Below are 19,779 nucleotides of genomic sequence, written 5' to 3' on the forward strand. Positions count from 1 at the left end.
AACCCGATGTGTACTGTAGCTAGGACAGCAAGGAGCCAGCGCTCAGTGTGCGCGGCTCCCTGCTCCCTGCACACACAGCTAAGTGGTGTGCGCTGGTAACTAATGTAAACATCGGGTAACCATACCCGATGTTTACCTTAGTTACCAGTCTCCGCAGCTTCCAGACGGCGGCTCCGTGCAAGCGCAGCGTCGCTTGCACGTCGCTGCTGGCTGGGGGCTGTTCACTAGTCGCTGGTGAGATCTGCCTGTTTGACAGCTCACCAGCGACCATGTAGCGATGCAGCAGCGATCCTGACCAGGTCAGATCGCTGGTCGGATCGCTGCTGCATCGCTAAGTGTGAAGGTACCCTAAGCAACAGTTAAGCGTTGAGACTAGCCCACAATGGGAAGGGTCAGTTGACAGGATAAGAAACAGTTGGTTCCAGAAGAGACAGTTTACTTGAGAAGTGAAGATCTAGTGAGCAACGGTTATGGACGGAAAGTCTGTAGGTCGTGAGGTCACATACAGTGGGTGGCTTGTGGCAGCAAAAGGAAGAAAGGAGACTGGAGACAAGATAATGTGAACCTTGAGAGTTTACTGAGACACAGCGTTCGAATAGTGTTAAAACGAGAGACCAATCCTTGAAAGGAATGCCCTGAGAAAAAGGGAGCTGGAGGACAGGACTCTAGTGGCTAAGCCCAATAGCTGTCAAGGTATTGGGTTTATCTTAACTGGCTTTTGACTGAAGTCAGCTTATTCGAGCAGATTCTACTTAAGTTATGGCAGAGAATAATTAATTAAGTAAAGAGTTGTTGAAGGAAATTAACTATTGATCTCCTTGTGAGTGTGAGTCGTCATCGAGTCGTGGGCAGCCGACGTCAGCAGCAGTATGCGGCCTGCAGAGGTCCACAGTGCTTGACCCATGACTATCACCCCACATCACTCTGCATATGTCCCCATACTGAGCAACATCCTGGTATATATGTCCCCCATCCTGCATCCCTCCCTGAGAAATATATTACCCATTCTGGTATATATGTACCCCTTCCTAGGCCCCACCCTGGTAAATATTTTCCTTATCATGGTATATATGTTCCTATCCTGGGCCCCTTACTGGTAAATATGTCCCCCTACCTGTCATATATGTCCCCATCCTCCATCCTGGGTCCCCCTGATATATATGTTCCCATGCTGGATCCCTTCCTAGTAAATATGTCTCTCATTTTGGCATATACTCGTATGTCCCCATATGTTCACATCCTGGGCTCCTCCTAGTATATGTGTTGCCCAAACTGTCATAGCCACTGCTGGCAATGGAGAGCTTTAGGAAGCATTTATTATACTGGACAATTGATCCTGCAGCTGAGTTTTTGACGATTCTAGGTTCTTGTGCTCCTTCTCCAGATCATCAATCATCTGGGCCAGATTCGCCCCCTGAATCACAAAGTGTGCAAATGGGATCTATGGTGGGGCAAAAAATGCTATATGGCCAATAGTAATGTGATGCTGAGTCACTACTCATAGATACACCATGAAGCAGGGGAGTCAAGAGGTTAAGATAAAACACCAAGAGAGATTGCCAAAGAGAGAGATAAGACAAAGGAGTAATCAGGTCTAGTAGAGGGAGAACATACTAGCCACTGCTCAATACATGATGCTTGATCAAATATCGCGAGTGTTTGAGCGCCATGCTCGAGTCCCCTCCCACATGTTTCATGACTGTTTTTCAGTAATAGAACATGAGTGGATTGCCTGCAAATCATGGTAATGCCGTAGCTGTTACGGGGGGCTGTCTGATAATAAAACCTAAAGGAGTAACAGACAGTCAGGGTCCACCGTGCAAAGGCTCTGCTGCAGACTATGGCAGAGTGCAATACCTCTGTTAAACTCACAGAGGAATATAATTAGTAAATAAGGCAATTCCTCCCTTACTTGGAGGGTGTGTGGAATGGTCTCTGTTAATAATCACAGAGACAAAGGTAGTGAGTGTGAAATGGCACCTACCTAGGTCCGTTCCTCTAGTGGTGCCAGGAAATGGACAGCAGCGTAAGCCGCACAAAGCTCCTGCCTGCGTTCGCTCCACTAGTGTGCAAGGACACGAACCACTAGATATGGCACCTGCCTAGGTCCGCTCTTCTAGTGGTGCAAAAGAGACGAACAGCAGCGTAAGCCGCACAAAGCTCCTACCTGCATTCGCTCCACTAGTGTGCGAGGACACGAACCACTAGATATGGCACCTGCCTAGGTCCGCTCTTCTAGTGGTGCAAAAGAGACGGACAGCAGCATAAGCCGCACAAAGCTCCTACCTCTGTTCGCTCCCCTAGTGTGCGAGGATACGAACAACTGCCAGACACAGTATAAGGAACGTTACCCTAGCAGCAACGTCCACCTACGAGTAGAATCACAAGGCCCAGCCAGACCATGTGCCTCAGGCACCTGCCTATGTCCGCTCCCCTAAGAGGTATGGATACGGACTGCAGCCGAAGCTGTAATGTATAAGAACGCTACCCTGCAGGTAGCGCTCACCTAGCATAGACAGAGAGATGCCTAGAGGAACGTGCACAGAGCGTCTACTCTCATGCATGAACCAAGAGGACTGAGCACCGTGCGTCGTGCGTCAGGGTCTTATATAGACTCTATGCCTCATCCAAGATGGAGGACACCAGAGCCAATCCGCTGCCAGAACGACAGGAATGACGTCACGCTGGCCTATCACCGAGCAAAGCGTCACAAGCACATGACCAGCGACCAATCGGCATAGAAGGTGTCAGAGACATGTGACCACGTGTCACAAGCACATGACCAGCAGCCAATCGGCATAGAAGGTGTCAGAGACATGTGACCTCGTGTCAGCGATGATGTCACCCGCACATGTGCAATGGCTCCAAGATAGGACTTAGTCTCCAGCGCTTGCACATGTGCAGTAGCAAGAAATCTGGACATAGACTCCAGTGTCACAGCAACCGTAACAGTACCTCCCCCTCAAGGGCCCCCCTCCCGGCGACGCAGGTAATCGGCAACTAAGTCGGGAGCATGGACAGCCTCCTCAGGCTCCCAAGAGCGATGTTCCGGGCTGTAGCCCTCCCAATCTATCAAGAAGAACCTGCGCCCTCTAACCATCTTAGAACCAACTATGGCTCGTACCTCATAGCTAGAGCGAGAGGAATCAGAGGCAGGAGAGTGCACTTCACGAGCGTGAGGTAAAATAGCCGGCTTTAGCAGTGAGACATGGAATTTGTCATGGATCCTAAGATGGACGGGTAACTTCAATTGGTAGACTACAGGATTTACCTGTCAAAGAACCTCATAAGGACCCAGGAAGCGAGGAGCAAATTTGACAGAGCTCACTCTAAGTCTCACGTGTTTTGCAGAGAGCCACACAAAGTCCCCCGGAGAAAAGACAGGAGCCGGGCGACGAAACCGATCGGACACCGTCTTCATACGGTCCTTAGCTGCTTGGATCGACTCTTGAGTCCGATCCCAAACCTCTCTGGCATTAGTTGCCCAGTCGTCCACAAGAGGAGGAGGTGCAGCAGTGGGAAACGGTACCGGTACCCTAGGGTGTTGCCCATTTTTGAGTACGAATGGTGTCTGCCCAGTGGCCTCAGCCAGCGAATTGTTAAGGGCAAATTCTGCCCAGGGTAGGAGGGAGGACCAGTTATCGTGGTTCTCAGCAACAAAGTGTCGAAGGTATATAATCATGGATTGATTGGTACGCTCAACCAAACCATTGGTCTCCGGATGGTATGCCGAAGAGAGATTCAACTCAATTTGCAGAAGGCTACAAAGATCTCGCCAGAAACGGGAAGCAAATTGCGGGCCTCTATCACAAATGATACGATCTGGCATCCCGTGAAGCCTAAAGACATGCTTGAGGAATAGTTTGGCTAGTACCCTGGAAGATGGGATTCTCGATAACGGTACGAGATGAACCATCCGGGAGAAATGGTCCGTAATGACCTACACAAATCTATGTCCCTGTGAACACGGAATTCTCGATAACGGTACGAGATGAACCATCTGGGAGAAATGGTCCGTAATGACCCACACAAATCTATGTCCCTGTGAACACGGAAGATCACCCACAAAGTCCATGCCTACCACCTCCCATGGTCTATCTGGCACTGGTAAAGGATGCAAGAGCCCAGCCGGTCTCTGCCGTAATGGACGGTTGCGAGCACACGAGTAGCAGGAACCGACATATCTCTTTACGTGGCTGGCTAAGTGTGGCCACCAATACCACCCCTCCAGTAACTCTCGTGTCCGCCTAATACCAAAATGCCCACCCACCTTTGAGGTGTGGGCCCACGACAGTATATCATTCTGTCGATCAGGCGGAACAAAGGTCTTGCCCGGTGGGATTTGGTCTAACGTCACAGGGAAGAGCGTATGAAAAACCCTGGAGGGAAGGATAAGACGAGGTTCGTCAATCTCTTCCTGGGTAGAAACCATAGAGCGAGAGAGGGCGTCTGCCTTGTTATTCTTACTCCCAGATAGATAGTTGATGGAGAAGTGAAAGCGGGAGAAAAACAAGGACCAGCGGGCTTGGCGAGGAGTCAGACGCTGAGCGGTTTGAAAGTACGTCAGATTCTTATGGTCTGTATAGACCTGGAAAGGATGTTTTGCTCCTTCCAGCAAGTGACGCCACTCCTCCAAGGCTAATCTCAGGGCGAGCAGTTCCCTATCCCCAATGGTATAGTTTCTCTCTGCCAGTGAAAAGGTTTTAGCAAAGAAGAAACACGGCCTTTTTCTACCTGCACCGTTCTTTTGATACAAGACCACACCAGCACCCACTGAAGAGGCATCAACCTCCAAGAGGAAGGGCTTATTCTCATCGGGTCTTTGAAGAACGGGAGCAGTTGAAAAGTGTCTTTTTACTGCCTCAAAAGCCTGAGATGTCTCAGTAGACCAGACTTTGGGATTAGCACCTTTCTTAGTCAAGGCCACCAAAGGGGCCACCAAAGTAGAGAAATGGGGTATGAACTGCCTGTAATAATTTATGAATCCTAAGAAGCGTTGCACCGCCTTCAAGGAATGAGGTTCGGACCATTCCAGGACAGCAGAGAGCTTCGCAGGATCCATAGCCAGACCCTCTTGTGAGATAATGTAGCCCAAAAAAGGCAAGGATGACTGCTCGAATACACATTTTTCGAGTTTAGCGAACAATGAGTGCTCCCTTAAACAGGAAAGGACACGAACGACATCCTGACGATGAATCTCCAGATCAGGAGAAAAAATCAGGATGTCGTCCAGATACACCACTACAGAGGATAACAGTAAATCCCTGAGCACATCGTTTACGAAGTCCTGAAATACTGCGGGTGCATTACATAAACCAAAAGGCATGACGAGGTATTCATAGTGACCGTCTCAGGTGTTAAAAGCGGTCTTCCATTCGTCACCCTCTCGAATTCGTACCAAGTTATACGCACCCCGCAGATCCAACTTCGTAAAAACTTGAGCTCCCCTCAGTCTGTCAAAGAGCTCTGAAATTAAAGGTAACGGGTATTTGTTCTTTATTGTGATTGCGTTGAGACGCCTGTAATCTATGCAGGGACGCAAATCACCCTCTTTCTTCCGAACAAAGAAAAACCCAGCTCCCACGGGAGAGACAGACTTACGAATGAACCCCTTCTCTAAACTCTCTCTTATATAGGTCGACATGGCCTCCGACTCAGGTATCGACAGGGGGTAAACCCTGCCTTTAGGTGGAACCGAACCTGGGATAAGGTCTATGGCACAGTCATACAGCCTATGGGGTGGAAGAACCTCAGCTCCCTGTTTGGAGAACACGTCAGAGAAATCCAAATAGGGTGTAGGTATGGGAGAGAGATGAATTGATGCAACCGCAACGACCTTAGGTGGTAAGGGAAGACATCGGGACTGACATTTCGAACCCCAACTAATAATGCTGTCGGACTCCCAGTCAATGTGAGGAGCATGAGTCCGAAGCCATGGGAGACCCAGAAGGACGTCGTCTATACCCTCAGGCAAAACAAGAAAAGAAATCTCCTCTATGTGACCCTGAGACAGGGAAAGGCGCAAGGGAACTGTCCTCAATGTAATGGAGTCAGACAACATAGTTCCATTAACAACACGGACAGGAATAGGCGCCTCTAACATGATAGAGGGAATATTGTGTCTCTTTACAAATCCTGAGGACACAAAAGTCCCGTCAGCTCCGGAATCCACAAAAGCCATAATAGGCCATGTATTCTCAGAGAATGAGAGCTGACCTGGGATACTACACTTAGAGGGTGAAGAAGACGTCTCTAGTAACCCCACTCTAATGGTTACTAGGCCTGGGAGTTTCCCTGACGGCTAGGACACTTGTTGGCATAGTGCCCAGCCTGACGACGTACGTAACATATAGGAGGACCAGACTTGCGTAGTCTGGAGGACGTATGACCTAACTCCATAGGAGTGGGAGATGTTTCAGATGCTGAGGAAGATGGTAGTGGACCCTCAACAACTGGAATAGCCTGATGCTTAGGGCGTGAGGCAGAGACCTCGAGTCTACGTTCCCTATGGCGTACGTCGATCCTCGTTGCTACTGTGATCAAGTCTTCCAGAGAAGCAGGGACCTCACGAGTAGCAAGAGCATCCTTAAAGTAGCCTGCCAACCCTCTCCAGAAGATAGGAATCAACACCTTCTCTGGCCAATCTAGTTCTGCCACCAGAGTTCTAAAAGCAATGGCATAAGAATTAGTGGATAACGAACCCTGAGATAGATCTAACAGTCTCAGGGCCGCATCATGGGTAACCTGCGGACCCATGAATACCGCCTTAAGAGCATCAAGAAAGTCTTGATGTCTCAGAGTAACCACATCAGAGCGCTCCCATAGGGGAGTCGCCCATTCTAAGGCTTTGTCCTGAAGTAAGGAAATGATAAAGCCTACTCTGGACCTCTCCGTAGAGAAGCGAGAAGAGTTGACCTCTAGGTGTATCTGACACTTACTAATAAAACCACGACATGATCTGGCATCGCCAGAATATCTGTTTGGCAGAGCAAGTCGAGGATCATGTGCAGATGTCACCATGGTCTGAGGTTTATCCCCTATACTCTTGAGCCGCGACTCAAGTACTTGTATGTAACGGTGTAACTGCTGATATTCTGCCATAACTGCCAGACCCTTGGCTCAGTCCTAATGTTACGGGGGGCTGTCTGATAATAAAACCTAAAGGAGTATCAGACAGTCAGGGTCCACCGTGCAAAGACTCTGCCGCAGACTATGGCAGAGTGCAATACCTCTGTTAAACTCACAGAGGAATATAATTAGTAAATAAGGCAATTCCTCCCTTACTTGGAGGGTGTGTGGAATGGTCTCTGTTAATAATCACAGAGACAAAGGTAGTGAGTGTGAAATGGCACCTACCTAGGTCCGTTCCTCTAGTGGTGCCAGGAAACGGACAGCAGCGTAGGCCGCACAAAGCTCCTACCTGCGTTTACTCCACTAGTGTGCGAGGACACAAACCACTAGATATGGCACCTGCCTAGGTCCGCTCTTCTAGTGGTGCAAAAGAGACGAACAGCAGCGTAAGCCGCACAAAACTCCTACCTGCGTTCGCTCCACTAGTGTGTGAGGACACGAACCACTAGATATGGCACCTGCCTAGGTCCGCTCTTCTAATGGTGCAAAAAAGACGGACAGCAGCATAAGCCGCACAAAGCTTTTACCTCTGTTCGCTCCCCTAGTGTGCGAGGAGCGAGGATACGAACAACTGCCAGACGCAGTATAAGGAACGTTACCCTAGCGGCAACGTCCACCTACGAGTAGAATCACAAGGCCCAGCCAGACCATGTGCCTCAGGCACCTGCCTATGTCCGCTCCCCTAAGAGGTAAGGATACGGACTGCAGCCGAAGCTGTAAGGTATAAGAACGCTACCCTGCCGGTAGCGCTCACCTAGCATAGACAGAGAGATGCCTAGAGGACCGTGCACAGAGCGTCTACTCTCATGCATGAACCAAGAGGACTGAGCGCCGTGCGGCGTGCGTCAGGGTCTTATATAGACTCTGTGCCTCATCCAAGATGGAGGACACCAGAGCCAATCCGCTGCCAGAACTACAGGAATGACGTCACGCTGGCCTATCACCGAGCAAAGCGTCACAAGCACATGACCAGCGACCAATCGGCATAGAAGGTGTCAGAGACATGTGACCACGTGTCACAAGCACATGACCAGCAGCCAATCGGCATAGCATAGAAGGTGTCAGAGACATGTGACCTCGTGTCAGCGATGATGTCACCCGCACATGTGCAATGGCTCCAAGATAGGACTTAGGCGGGCTTTGCATGCTGCGACATCGGTAACAATGTGTTACCGATGCTGCAGCGATAGTCCTGCCCCCGTCGCACGTGCAATATCTAGTGAAAGCTGCCGTAGCGATTATTATCGCTACGGCAGTTTCACATGCACATACCTGCCGTGCGACATCCCTCTGGCCGGCGACCCGCCTCCTTCCTAAGGGGGCGGGTCGTGCGGCGTCACAGCGACGTCACACGGCAGGTGGCCAATTGAAGTGGAGGGGCGGAGATGAGCAGGATGTAAACATCCCGCCCACCTCCGTCCTTCTCATTGCAGCCGGGAGGCAGGTAAGGTGATGTTCCTCGCTCCTGCGGCTTTACACACAGCCATGTGTGCTGCCGCAGGAGCGAGGAACAACATCGCACCTGTCGCTGCACCGGCATTATGGAAATGTCAGAGGCTGCAGCGATGATACGATAACGACGCTTTTGCGCTCGTTTATCGTATCAAAAATGATTTACATGTTGCGATATCGACTGCGACGCCGGATGTGCGTCACTTTCGATTTGACCCCATCGACATCGCAATTGCAATGTCGCAACGTGCAAAGCCGCCCTTAGTCTCCAGCGCTGGCACATGTGCAGTAGCAAGAAATCTGGACATAGTCTCCAGTGCTCGCACATGTGCAGTAGCAAGAAATCTGGACATAGACTCCAGTGCCACAGCAACCGTAACAGTAGCCTTGTTGATGACCAGGTAAAGAGATGGTCGACACACTGTAACACAAAAACAGTATAGGGATATCTGCTGGAGGAGGGATAGTTTTGGAATAGAGGCATATAGGCAGGGTTTATAGCTTTACAGTCCTTGCTGCTGCACCCTAAAACCAAAAGTCTCTTGTCAGGGCTACATCTATTCTACTTCCTATTAATACCACTGTTTGATGCATTCACTGTAGGGATAGCTGCTGGAGGAAGGATAGGTTTGGATTACAGGCATATAGGCAAGGATTATAGTATTACAGTTCTTGTTGCTGCACCCTAAAACCAAAAGTTCCTTGTCAGGGCTACATCTATTCTATTCCCAATTAATACCACTATTTGTTGCATTCACTGTATGAATAGTTGCTTGCGGAGGGATAGGTTTGGATTACAGGCATATAGGCAGGGATTATAAAAAGTTCTCTGAGGCCCTCATCTACGTGTCTTCCAGGGTGTGTTACAGTCCCTCCTCCTAATTTGTAACCACCCTTCCAAATAGTACATAGGCTTTACTAGTGTAGTAGTCCCTCTTTTTAATAATGGGAAAAAAAATTTGATGACCTCCTCTTTGTGTTTTCAGGGTATAATGGAGTCTCTCCTAATTTGTGTCAGCTCTTGCACATAGTGCATAGACTTTACTATTCTAGGTGTCCCTCTCCTTAATAATGGGAAAAAATTGTATTCTAAGGCCTTCCTCTACATGTCCTCCAGGGTGTATTGAAGTTCCGCCTTCTAATTTTTGGCAGCTCTTGCACATAGTGTATAAGCTTGTCTACTCTAGGAGTCCCGCTCCTTATTAATGGGAAAAAAATGTTTTCTGAGGCCCTCCTCTATGTGTCTTCCAGAGTGTATTGCAGTTCCTCCTTCTAATTTTTGGCAGTCCTTGCCCTAAGTACATAAGCTTTAGGAGTCTAGCAGTCCCACTACCTACCAATGCTAACAGACTGTGTATGAAGCCCTACTTTATGTGTAATACAGGATGTATCGGAGTCCCTCTTCCTTCTGATTTTGGCTGTTCTTGCATTGACAGCCTACAGGCTTTTTGAGGTTCAGAGTCCCTCCTTCATAAATTAAGCAGTATGTGTCAGACCAAATCATGCACACTACATGCCCAGCTAAGGCCGTAAAATGTTAAAATTACATTTATTAGTGACTACCGGTGGGTGTAGTTTTATTTCCCTCTCTCCTATATCCGCTACTGTTGTTATAGGCGACAGGGAAATACGGTGAGAGATAGCCTGGCTATTAAGTCTATGTTCACACTTTGCATTTGTGCTGCATTTTTGTCAGTGTTTTTTTCATGAGTTTCATGAAAATTAAGAGCTGATTTTACAGTACCAGCAAAAGCTATGAGATTTCATAAATCTAATGCACACAATTGTTTTTTTTTCCTAAGTGAAATGGATAATTGCTGCAATTTTTTTAAAGAAGTAACATGTTAACTCTATCAGAATTTTTGCTGCTTTTTTCTAGTGATTTTTCAACAATGAAAGAAATAAAAAAAACTGCAAAATCTAAACGATGTGAATGTGTGGAGGTGTTTTTTCCCCTCTTTTTTATTTTGACTTTTATATAAGTCATTATATAGGAAATAATGCTTCCTAAAAATTATTTACTGTAAAATCCATTTTACCTTCGTTTTTCTATGTTTTATATTCAGTCTGTAAAAGTGGCGTAATGCTTTGGCAACATTTTTCCCAGCAGTGACCTGGAAGTCAGACATGTATTTAGGCATCTTCCCCAAGCTGTTTCCATTCTATTAAGAGCACTTTCATCAATTTCAGCAATTTTTCTTTTTCTTCCAAAAAATGCTTAAGTTTCCCACTGACTTTGGTTATATTCGCTACTCAACTTACACTACTTCAACTTAAGTCCATCCCAGCATCCAACCTGCTCGATTCGAGTATCATGCACTTGAGCATTTTAGTGCTTGCTCATCACTAATCAGATCAGAGTCCTAGGTCAGGATTCCAGGAAGGTAGTGGATCAAGACAAAGGGGCTAGGCAAAATGGATAGTCAAAGGCAAGGACCAAGGTTGGGCAGCAAAAGATCAGAAAACCAGATCACTAAAAGCAAGGCACAAACACCATCCAACTAAGGCGATGACTGGCAATGGTCAGACCACAGTCAGACAGCTAAATAACCAGGTAATCTCTCAGAATGGGAGATACCTAGAAGAAAATCAGCATACCCCTGCCCTGATTGGGTGACTGGAGTGTCATTTACATTACTAACAGTTTAGCATGCCCCAGCCACACATTGGACATCTGAGCTGTTGCTCACAAAACTGACATCTTGACTTGCACCTGAATTTATAGGATGTCTGAGTCCAGGACATGGTGAATGATGATCCATCACCTTTAAGTAGGAACATTTACCATCAGATGACGCTGGTTATAGTAAATCCACACTCTGGTACTTGCCTTTGAGGAGGAAGGTTGCTGCTACTGAAGTCCTTGCTTTGGTGTAGTCCTGCTGGTTTCAGCGGTCCTGACTGCAGCCCTGTTGTCTGGCTGCAGTTGTGAGTTTGGTGTTGTATCCGTTTATTGATTCCCCTGTCTGTCTTCCTTTCGTTATGTTGTATTAGTGCAGTGGTGGTACTAGTGTCTCTCGCCAGCCATCTCAATAGTGAAGGGGAGTGCAGGGCTAGGAAGGGATTAGGTATCTTGCTCGGTGACGGGGTGATAGAACCCATATAGAGATGCTAGGGAGCTCAGGAAACAGCTCCAGGTGAGGTCAGGAGGTGTCCCTTCAACCCCCCCCCCCCTAGCAGCAGGGCCCACCATTGTGAATATGTCCACCGGGATGTACCCTTGTTTATGGTGATGCACATCCGGGGTTCCCTGGTGTCTGTAGGAGCCCCAACTCACAGCATGGCACTTAGCTTATGGCTTTTCTTAGTGCAAAGTCCCCTATAAGATCTTGTGCTTACTTTGATACTGATTATGAGGCAGATTCCTTTTAACAAAAAGGTTTGTTTTGTTTTTTTACTATCCTAATCATAATATCATTAATATTGTGTTACAAAGCAGCCATACAATGTGGGTAAGAAAGAACCATTATCCATTCACTCACAATTATTTTTTTATGCACCAGTCAAAATTATTATGGCTGAAGGTTATGCCATTAGTGAGTGATTTTTTTCCCCACATTTGGTCTAGAGATTGAAGTAATGCCAATATGGATTGAACATTACAAATATTTATGATTTGAAAAATTTAAAAATCGATAAATATATATTCTTAAATACATCAATAAATATTTCATTTTATTTTATGTATGGGTGAATTAAAATATATGGCATACATGAATTACTGTGAAGTCATATTTTTATCACTAATTGAATTTTCCTATCCTTTCTGCTTTCTAGGCCCTAACAGTTGCAAAACCTTTCTATGCTCCAGAACGCTGGAACTGTTCCCAAACTTTAAACAAAATGATAGAACTGATACCAGAAAATACATTCTCCTTGCCTATTGCCGCTGCTCAGCTTTTACCCTTGTTATGGGGTAAAAGTTATGTTTCTGCCAAAAAAATTGTGTGCCCCTGCAGTGAAGGTGAGTGAATTTCTTACAAAAATGTATTAAGGACAACTTCAAGTGGTCACAGACATATCATAGAGTATAGATTATGGCCACAACAATACCTCATCTTCACCCTACTTCCAAATTTTGAATATTATAAAGAACACTATGGGGATTTATGCTTAAGGCCTCTTTAAACGCTACAACATCGCTCAAGCGATCTCGTTGGGGTCACGGAATTTGTGACGCACATCCGGCCGCTTTAGCGATGTCGTTGCGTGTGACACCTATGAGCGATTTTATATCGTCGCAAAATCGCTAATCGGTGACATGCCCCCCTATTCCCAATTATCGTTGCTGCTGCTTGTACGATGTTGTTCGTCGTTCCTGCAGCAGCACACATTGCTATGTGTGACGCCGCGGAACGACGAACATCTCCTTACCTGCCTCCACCGGCAATGCGGAAGGAGGTGGGCGGGATGTTACGTCCCGCTCATCTCCGCCCCTCCGCTTCTATTGGGCGGTCGCTTAGTGACGCCGCTGTGATGTTGAACAAACCGCCCCCTTAGAAAGGAGGCGGTTCCCCGGTCACAGCAACGTCGCTAGGCAGGTAAGTAGTTTGACGGGTCCGAGCAATTTTGTGCGCAACGGGTAGCGATTTGCCCGTGTCGCACAACCGATGGGGGAGGGTACGCACGCTATCGATATTGGTAACGATATTGCAGCGTGTAAAGCAGCCTTTAGTCTGAAGAATAATGGACTCTCTATGGGCTGCAGCCATAATAATGCCATATGTAGTAATATTTAGTTACATCCTGGTAAAATATAGAGTATTTACATCCAATGAGAACCAGCATTGATTATAGAAGGGAATTATAGAGAAGTACAATACTTAAAGGGAACCAATCACCAGGATTTTCGTATATAACCTAAAGCCAGTTAGGCTGATAGTGCCAGTATAGCACTGGCTTTAGGTTATACACGAAAATCTTGGTGATTGGTTCCCTTTAATCCTGTTCTCACCCAATAGGTTGTGTTCTTGTTACTTCATATAGAGCTATCAGTTGAATCAGATTACTCTGCCCTATACTTCTAAAATATAATTAAATGGGTTCTGAAGCTTTGTGTGACCAGTATACTTCAACCTTAGTATATTACAAGATATGGGATTTGGTGGCAAGCTTCATCTCTCGGGCCATATATCAGTGAGGTGTACTGCCAGCTTCCCAGTGCAACATTCAGTGGTAACACATTTCGCAGCATTATTACAACTCAAGGTTATGCAAAAGGAAATGTATGAGCTAATCTAGGAAGGTCCCTTGCTGTACACAAGAGGACTACACAATGTGCACCTTGGAATCCATCCAAATAAACTGTTTTTGGCTATGCCTATTGCTTACTTAATGGAAAGGATAAGATTAGATATAAGAGGACATGGTGATGGAGGACATTAACCCCTTCGATTACATCAAAGTATCATATGCATCATAGCAGCACTACATTTTTGGCCATTGATACATATATTATGTCATGATGATTTTTCCTTTTTTATGACCCTAAAATTAGGCTACCAATTTGATTTAGTCAGTGTACATAGGTTATTCCAACTCTTAAATTATACTAAACTAAAAACAACATACCATAGCTGAAAAACATAATTATTCCATGACTGGGTAACACCACCATACCGTGACTGGATAAAATCACCACACCTTAACTGGATAACACCAATACACCATGAATGGATAAAACAACTATACTGCGAAAAGATATCACCGCCGTTCTGTGAGTGGATAAAACTACATTCTGTGAGTACATAAAACCACCATGCCATGACTGGATAACACCACCATAGCATGAGTAGACAGCGCCATCATACTGTGACTGGAAAACTTAACCATAGCATGAGAAGATAAAACAACCGTACTATGAGTGAATAGCACCACCATAACGTGAGTGGAAAAAAACACCACACCGTGGGTGGCTAACACCACCATTCAATGACTGGATAACACCACCACATTGCGAATGGATAACATCTCCATACGGTGACTGGAAAACTTCATCATACCGTGATTGGATAATGGAAACAAAAACGTTGCCAGAGTCCAAAATGGAATAAAACCTATGATGTTTATTTAAATCTTCGTAAAATAGCAGTAAGCCATATGAAACATGGAGGACAATAAGAACCATTCAATTACTATAACCGGATAACACCATCATACTTTGACTGGGTAACATCGCCATAGTGTCAATGGATAACACTGCCATACCATGACTGGATAACACCAACATACCGTGACTGAATAAAATTCCCACAGACTGAATGGATAACATGACCATACTCTTACAAAATAACATCACCGTACCACGAGTGGATAACACCACCATAAGATGACTGGATAATACGACCATGCCATGACTGGCTAACACCATCATAATATGACTGGATACATAACCTGACTGGATAATACGACCATGCCATGACTGGCTAACACCATCATAATATGACTAGATAACATGCACATGCCATGACTGGATAACATTAACATACCATAACTGGATTACCCCTTCTTCTCCATCCAGCCAAATCACCATGATGACTTCTTCCAGCTATGACTAACCCTGCATCATTTATAGAATTCACCTTATATAGGTGAATTAATTCATTTATATAATTTTCAATAATAAAGCTCTAACACATGGACCTCCATTGCCTAGTGGCAAATATAGCTAGGGTGGAATCCATGTTTTGAACTTTTTGGTACAATTTTAGTGTTTAAAAGCTGATTTTGTGGTGATGTGTTGTATATATGCTACACATACACTGAATGGCCAAAAAGTAAGGGACACTTCTATTTATAGAGGTCAGTGTTTCATTTGCACCAATTATTGAAGAAAGTCAAGCAAGCATCTATGCAGTCTTTCTTGACGTACTATAGTAGTAGGTTTCATATTGAAAAGCTCAGTGTCAGTTTGTGACATGACTCATCTGCTATGGCTGACTGTAAGGCAGATTGTCTACTGCTTAACATTGAATGTGCATAACTAAGAAGGAAAAATCATGGCATTATGAAAATCACAGTTTTGATAGACATGTCTTTTCTGACACACTTAGGGGCCCTTTGCACACTATGATATCGCAAGCCGATGCTGTGATGCTGAGCGAGATAGTCCCCACCCCGTCGCAGCTGCGATATCTTGTGATAGCTGCCGTAGTGAACATTATCGCTACGGCAGCTTCACATGCACTCACCTGCCCTGCGACATCGCTCTGGCCGGCGACCCGCTTCCTTCCTAAGGGGGCGGATCGTGTGGCGTCACAGCGACGTCACACGGCAGGCGGCCAAAAGAAGCGGATGGGTGGAGATGAGCGGGACGTAAACATCCCGCCCACCTCTTTCCTTCCGCATTGAAGACGGGACGCAGGTAGGAGACGTTCCTCGCTCCTGCGACTTCATACACAGTGATGTGTGCTACCGCAGGAACGAGGAACAACATCGTACCGTTGCAGCAGCCAAAATAATGAAAATGACCGACTCTACACCGATCATACGATACCGACGCTTTTGCGCTCGGTAATCGTAGTTAAAACGATTTACACACTACGATGTCGAGAGCGATGCCGGAAGTGCATCACTTTCAATTTCACCCCACCGACATCGCACCTGCGATGTCGTAGTGTGCAAAGGGCCCCTTACTCTGTACTTAAGAAGAACGAGTTGACAGACAGCTAAACTCTTTCCCATCGATGCATTGACTTGGACGATGGGGCTCCTTTACAACTTTTATTGATAGGATCAGTGTAAAACTACAAGAAACAAATAAAAGTATACTCAGTACAACATTCAGCATATCTGAGATACATAACATTCTATTTGATACAGGACATGCTGGCTAAATGCACTACATGGCGAATACACAATAGCTATAATGACAGAATACTACTTGATATTAACATGCAGATCAGAGCAGCTACATTAGACAATTTGATGAGCTCTAGCAAGGGGATCATAACAACTCACTGACTGTGCTATGTAAAGGTAAACAAAACAAGAGCTGAAATCTAGGGAGAGAGAGATCAGCTTGAAAGATGTCAGCGTCCATGAGGCTATAATGGCAGCTGCTGAAGAAGAGGCCAGGTTAGAGCAAAGGCTGATGAGAAACTACATAAACCTTGGTGGGGCAATTTACATTGCACAGTAACAAATGAAACAAGAGGTAAACAAGTTACAGTGAGATAAAATTGTCAACAGATGGCGTTGTTGGATAAGTTATCAATGGACAGTAACCTAATGTTGTCAATAACTAAACTCAACTTTATCACAAGACAAAGTAAACTATTTATACAGTACAGACCAAAAGTTTGGATGCACCTTCTCATTCAAACAGTTTTGTTTATTTCCATGACTCTGAAAATTGTAGATTCACATTGAAGGCATCAAAACTATGAATTAACACATGTGGAATGAAATACTTAACAAAAAAGTGTGAAACAACTGAAAATATGTCTTATATTCTAGGTTCTGCAAAGTAGCCACCTTTTCCTTTGATTACTACTTTGCACACTCTTGGCATTGTCTTGATGAGCTTCAAGAGGTAGTCACCGGAAATGGTTTTCACTTCACAGGTGTGCCCTGTCAGGTTTAACAAGTGGGATTTCTTGCCTTATAAATGGGGTTGGGACCATCAGTTGTGTTGTGCAGATGTCTGGTGGATACACAGCTGATAGTCCTACTGAATAGACTGTTAGCTGCTTTTTTCTTGCCATAATACAAATTCTAAGTAAAGAAACATGAGTGGCCATCATTACTTGAAGAAATGAAGTTTAGTCAGTCCGAAAAATTGGGAAAACTTTAAAAGTGTCTTCAAGTGCAGTGGCAAAAACCATAAAACGCTACAAAGAAACTGGCTCACATGAGGACCGCCCCAGGAAAGGAAGACTAAGGGCGGCTTTGCACGTTGCGATATTGCACGTGCGATGTCGATGGGGTCAAATCGAAAGTGACGCACATCCGGCGTCGCAGTCGATATCGCAACGTGTAAAACCTTTTTGATACGATGAACGAGCGCAAAAGCATCGTTATCGTATCATCGCTGCAGCCTCCGACATTTCCATAATGCCGGTGCAGCGACAGGCACGATGTTGTTCCTCGCTCCTGCGGCAGCACACATCGCTGTGTGTGAAGCCGCAGGAGCGAGGAACTTCAACTTACCTGCCGCCGGCTGCAATGAGAAGGACGGAGGTGGGCGGGATGTTTACATCCTGCTCATCTCCGCCCCTCCGCTCCAATTGGCCGCCTGCCGTGTGACGTCACTGTGACGCCGCACGACCCGCCCCCTAAGGAAGGAGGCGGGTCGCAGGCCAGAGGGACGTCGCACGGCAGGTATGTGCGTGTAAAGCTGCCGTAGCGATAATAATCGCTACGGCAGCTTTCACTAGATATCGAACGTGCGACGGGGGCGGGACTATCGCTGCAGCATCGGTAACACATTATTACCGATGTTGCAACGTGCAAAGCCCGCCTAAGAGTCACCTCTGCTGTGGAGGATAAGTTTATCCGAGTCACCAGCCTCAGAAATTGCAGGTTAACAGCAGCTCAGATTAGAGACCAGGTCAATGCCACACAAAGTTCTAGCAACAGACACATCTCTAGAACAACTGTTAAGAGGAGACATTGTGCAGCAGGCCTTCATGGTAAAATAGCTGCTAGGAAACCACTGCTAAGGACAGGCAATAAGCAGAAGAGATTTGTTTGGACTAAAGAACACAAGGAATGGACATTAGACCAGTGGAAATCTGTGCTTTGGTATGATAAGTCCAAATTTGAGATCTTTGGATCCAACACCATGTCTTTGTGCGACGCAGGAAAGGTGAACGGATGGACTCTACATGCCTGGTTCCCACCGTGAAGCATGGAGGAGGAGGTGTGATGGTGTGGGGGTGCTTTGCTGGTGACACTGTTGGTGATTTATTAAAAATTGAAGGCATACTGAACCAGCATGGCTACCACAGCATCTTGCAGTGGCATGCTATTCCATCCGGTTTGCGTTTAGTTTGGTCAATCATCTATTTTTCAACAGATAACTGAATAGGATAACTGAAGTGAGCACTAATATATATATATATATATATATATATGAGTGCAAGCCAAAAAATACATACTATATAAAGAATAAGGCTGCACATCAAACTTAGACAATGGTATAATGCCTCAAGCATATGGAAAAATACTGGAATATACAATGAAAAATGCTACTTGCTAATTTGAACATGTGAATAATGAATTGCATACCTGCCATGAATATTAGGAAAAAGGAGATATTTAGCAATCGCATTGATCAATGTAACTGAGCCCCAAGACCTCGTCAAGTTATATCTCTATATTGGGGTCCCTAGCTCTGTGACCCTAACTGTGTGTCATCTCATTGCAATTAAAAACTGCTATGGGTGGAGAGGGGTAACTAAGGACTTTCTTATATAGGAGATGGAAAAAACATGGCCGAAAGGGGCGGAGCTGTGTTCACATTCAGAAAAAAACTACATATAACTGAATAGGATAACTGAAGTGAGCACTAATATATATATATATATATATATATATGAGTGCAAGCCAAAAAATACATACTATATAAAGAATAAGGCTGCACATCAAACTTAGACAATGGTATAATGCCTCAAGCATATGGAAAAATACTGGAATATACAATGAAAAATGCTACTTGCTAATTTGAACATGTGAATAATGAATTGCATACCTGCCATGAATATTAGGAAAAAGGAGATATTTAGCAATCACATTGATCAATGTAACTGAGCCCCAAGACCTCGTCAAGGTATATCTCTTGTGAGGTAGCGTGGTCGGCTGCGCAGCAGAAGACACGGGATCCAGGCATCAAGGTTCACAGCATCCGGTTTAATAGTCAAACAAAAGTCCACAACAGTACACATGGGCCTCTCCGGCAGAAAACTCAGGGAGTTGTGTTCACTCCCTCACACACTAAGCTCCCACGCCCATCTTCCTGTTTCCTTTTAACCCTGTAGTGAAACAGCATTAACCCCGGAGTGTAGTTACTTTCTATCATGGAGTGAGCACAACCGGGGCGAGACGTACCGGCCGTCATAGATAATCCCGGTCACAGTCTCACATACCCCCCCCCTCAGTTCAAGCGTGCGGGGTTGAACTCCCGCCATCAAACACGGGCCGCGGGACAAGGCATCGGCGTTGCCCAGCAACCTACCGGCCCGGTGTTCAACCGGA

At 45.8% G+C, this 19,779-nt stretch overlaps 1 protein-coding gene across 1 annotated transcript in view; it reads left to right on the forward strand.

Moving 5' to 3' along the window:
- LOC142309906 (cobalamin binding intrinsic factor-like) overlaps positions 1-19,779 on the forward strand; it is a 205,493-nt gene that overhangs the window by 67,076 nt on the left and 118,638 nt on the right. The window contains 1 exon segment of the mRNA XM_075347368.1: positions 12,361-12,547. Coding sequence (XP_075203483.1) covers positions 12,361-12,547 — 187 coding nt within the window.

The sequence above is a fragment of the Anomaloglossus baeobatrachus genome, chromosome 5 (genome assembly GCF_048569485.1).
Source record: "Anomaloglossus baeobatrachus isolate aAnoBae1 chromosome 5, aAnoBae1.hap1, whole genome shotgun sequence".
In the NCBI taxonomy this organism is placed as follows: Eukaryota; Metazoa; Chordata; class Amphibia; order Anura; family Aromobatidae; genus Anomaloglossus; species Anomaloglossus baeobatrachus.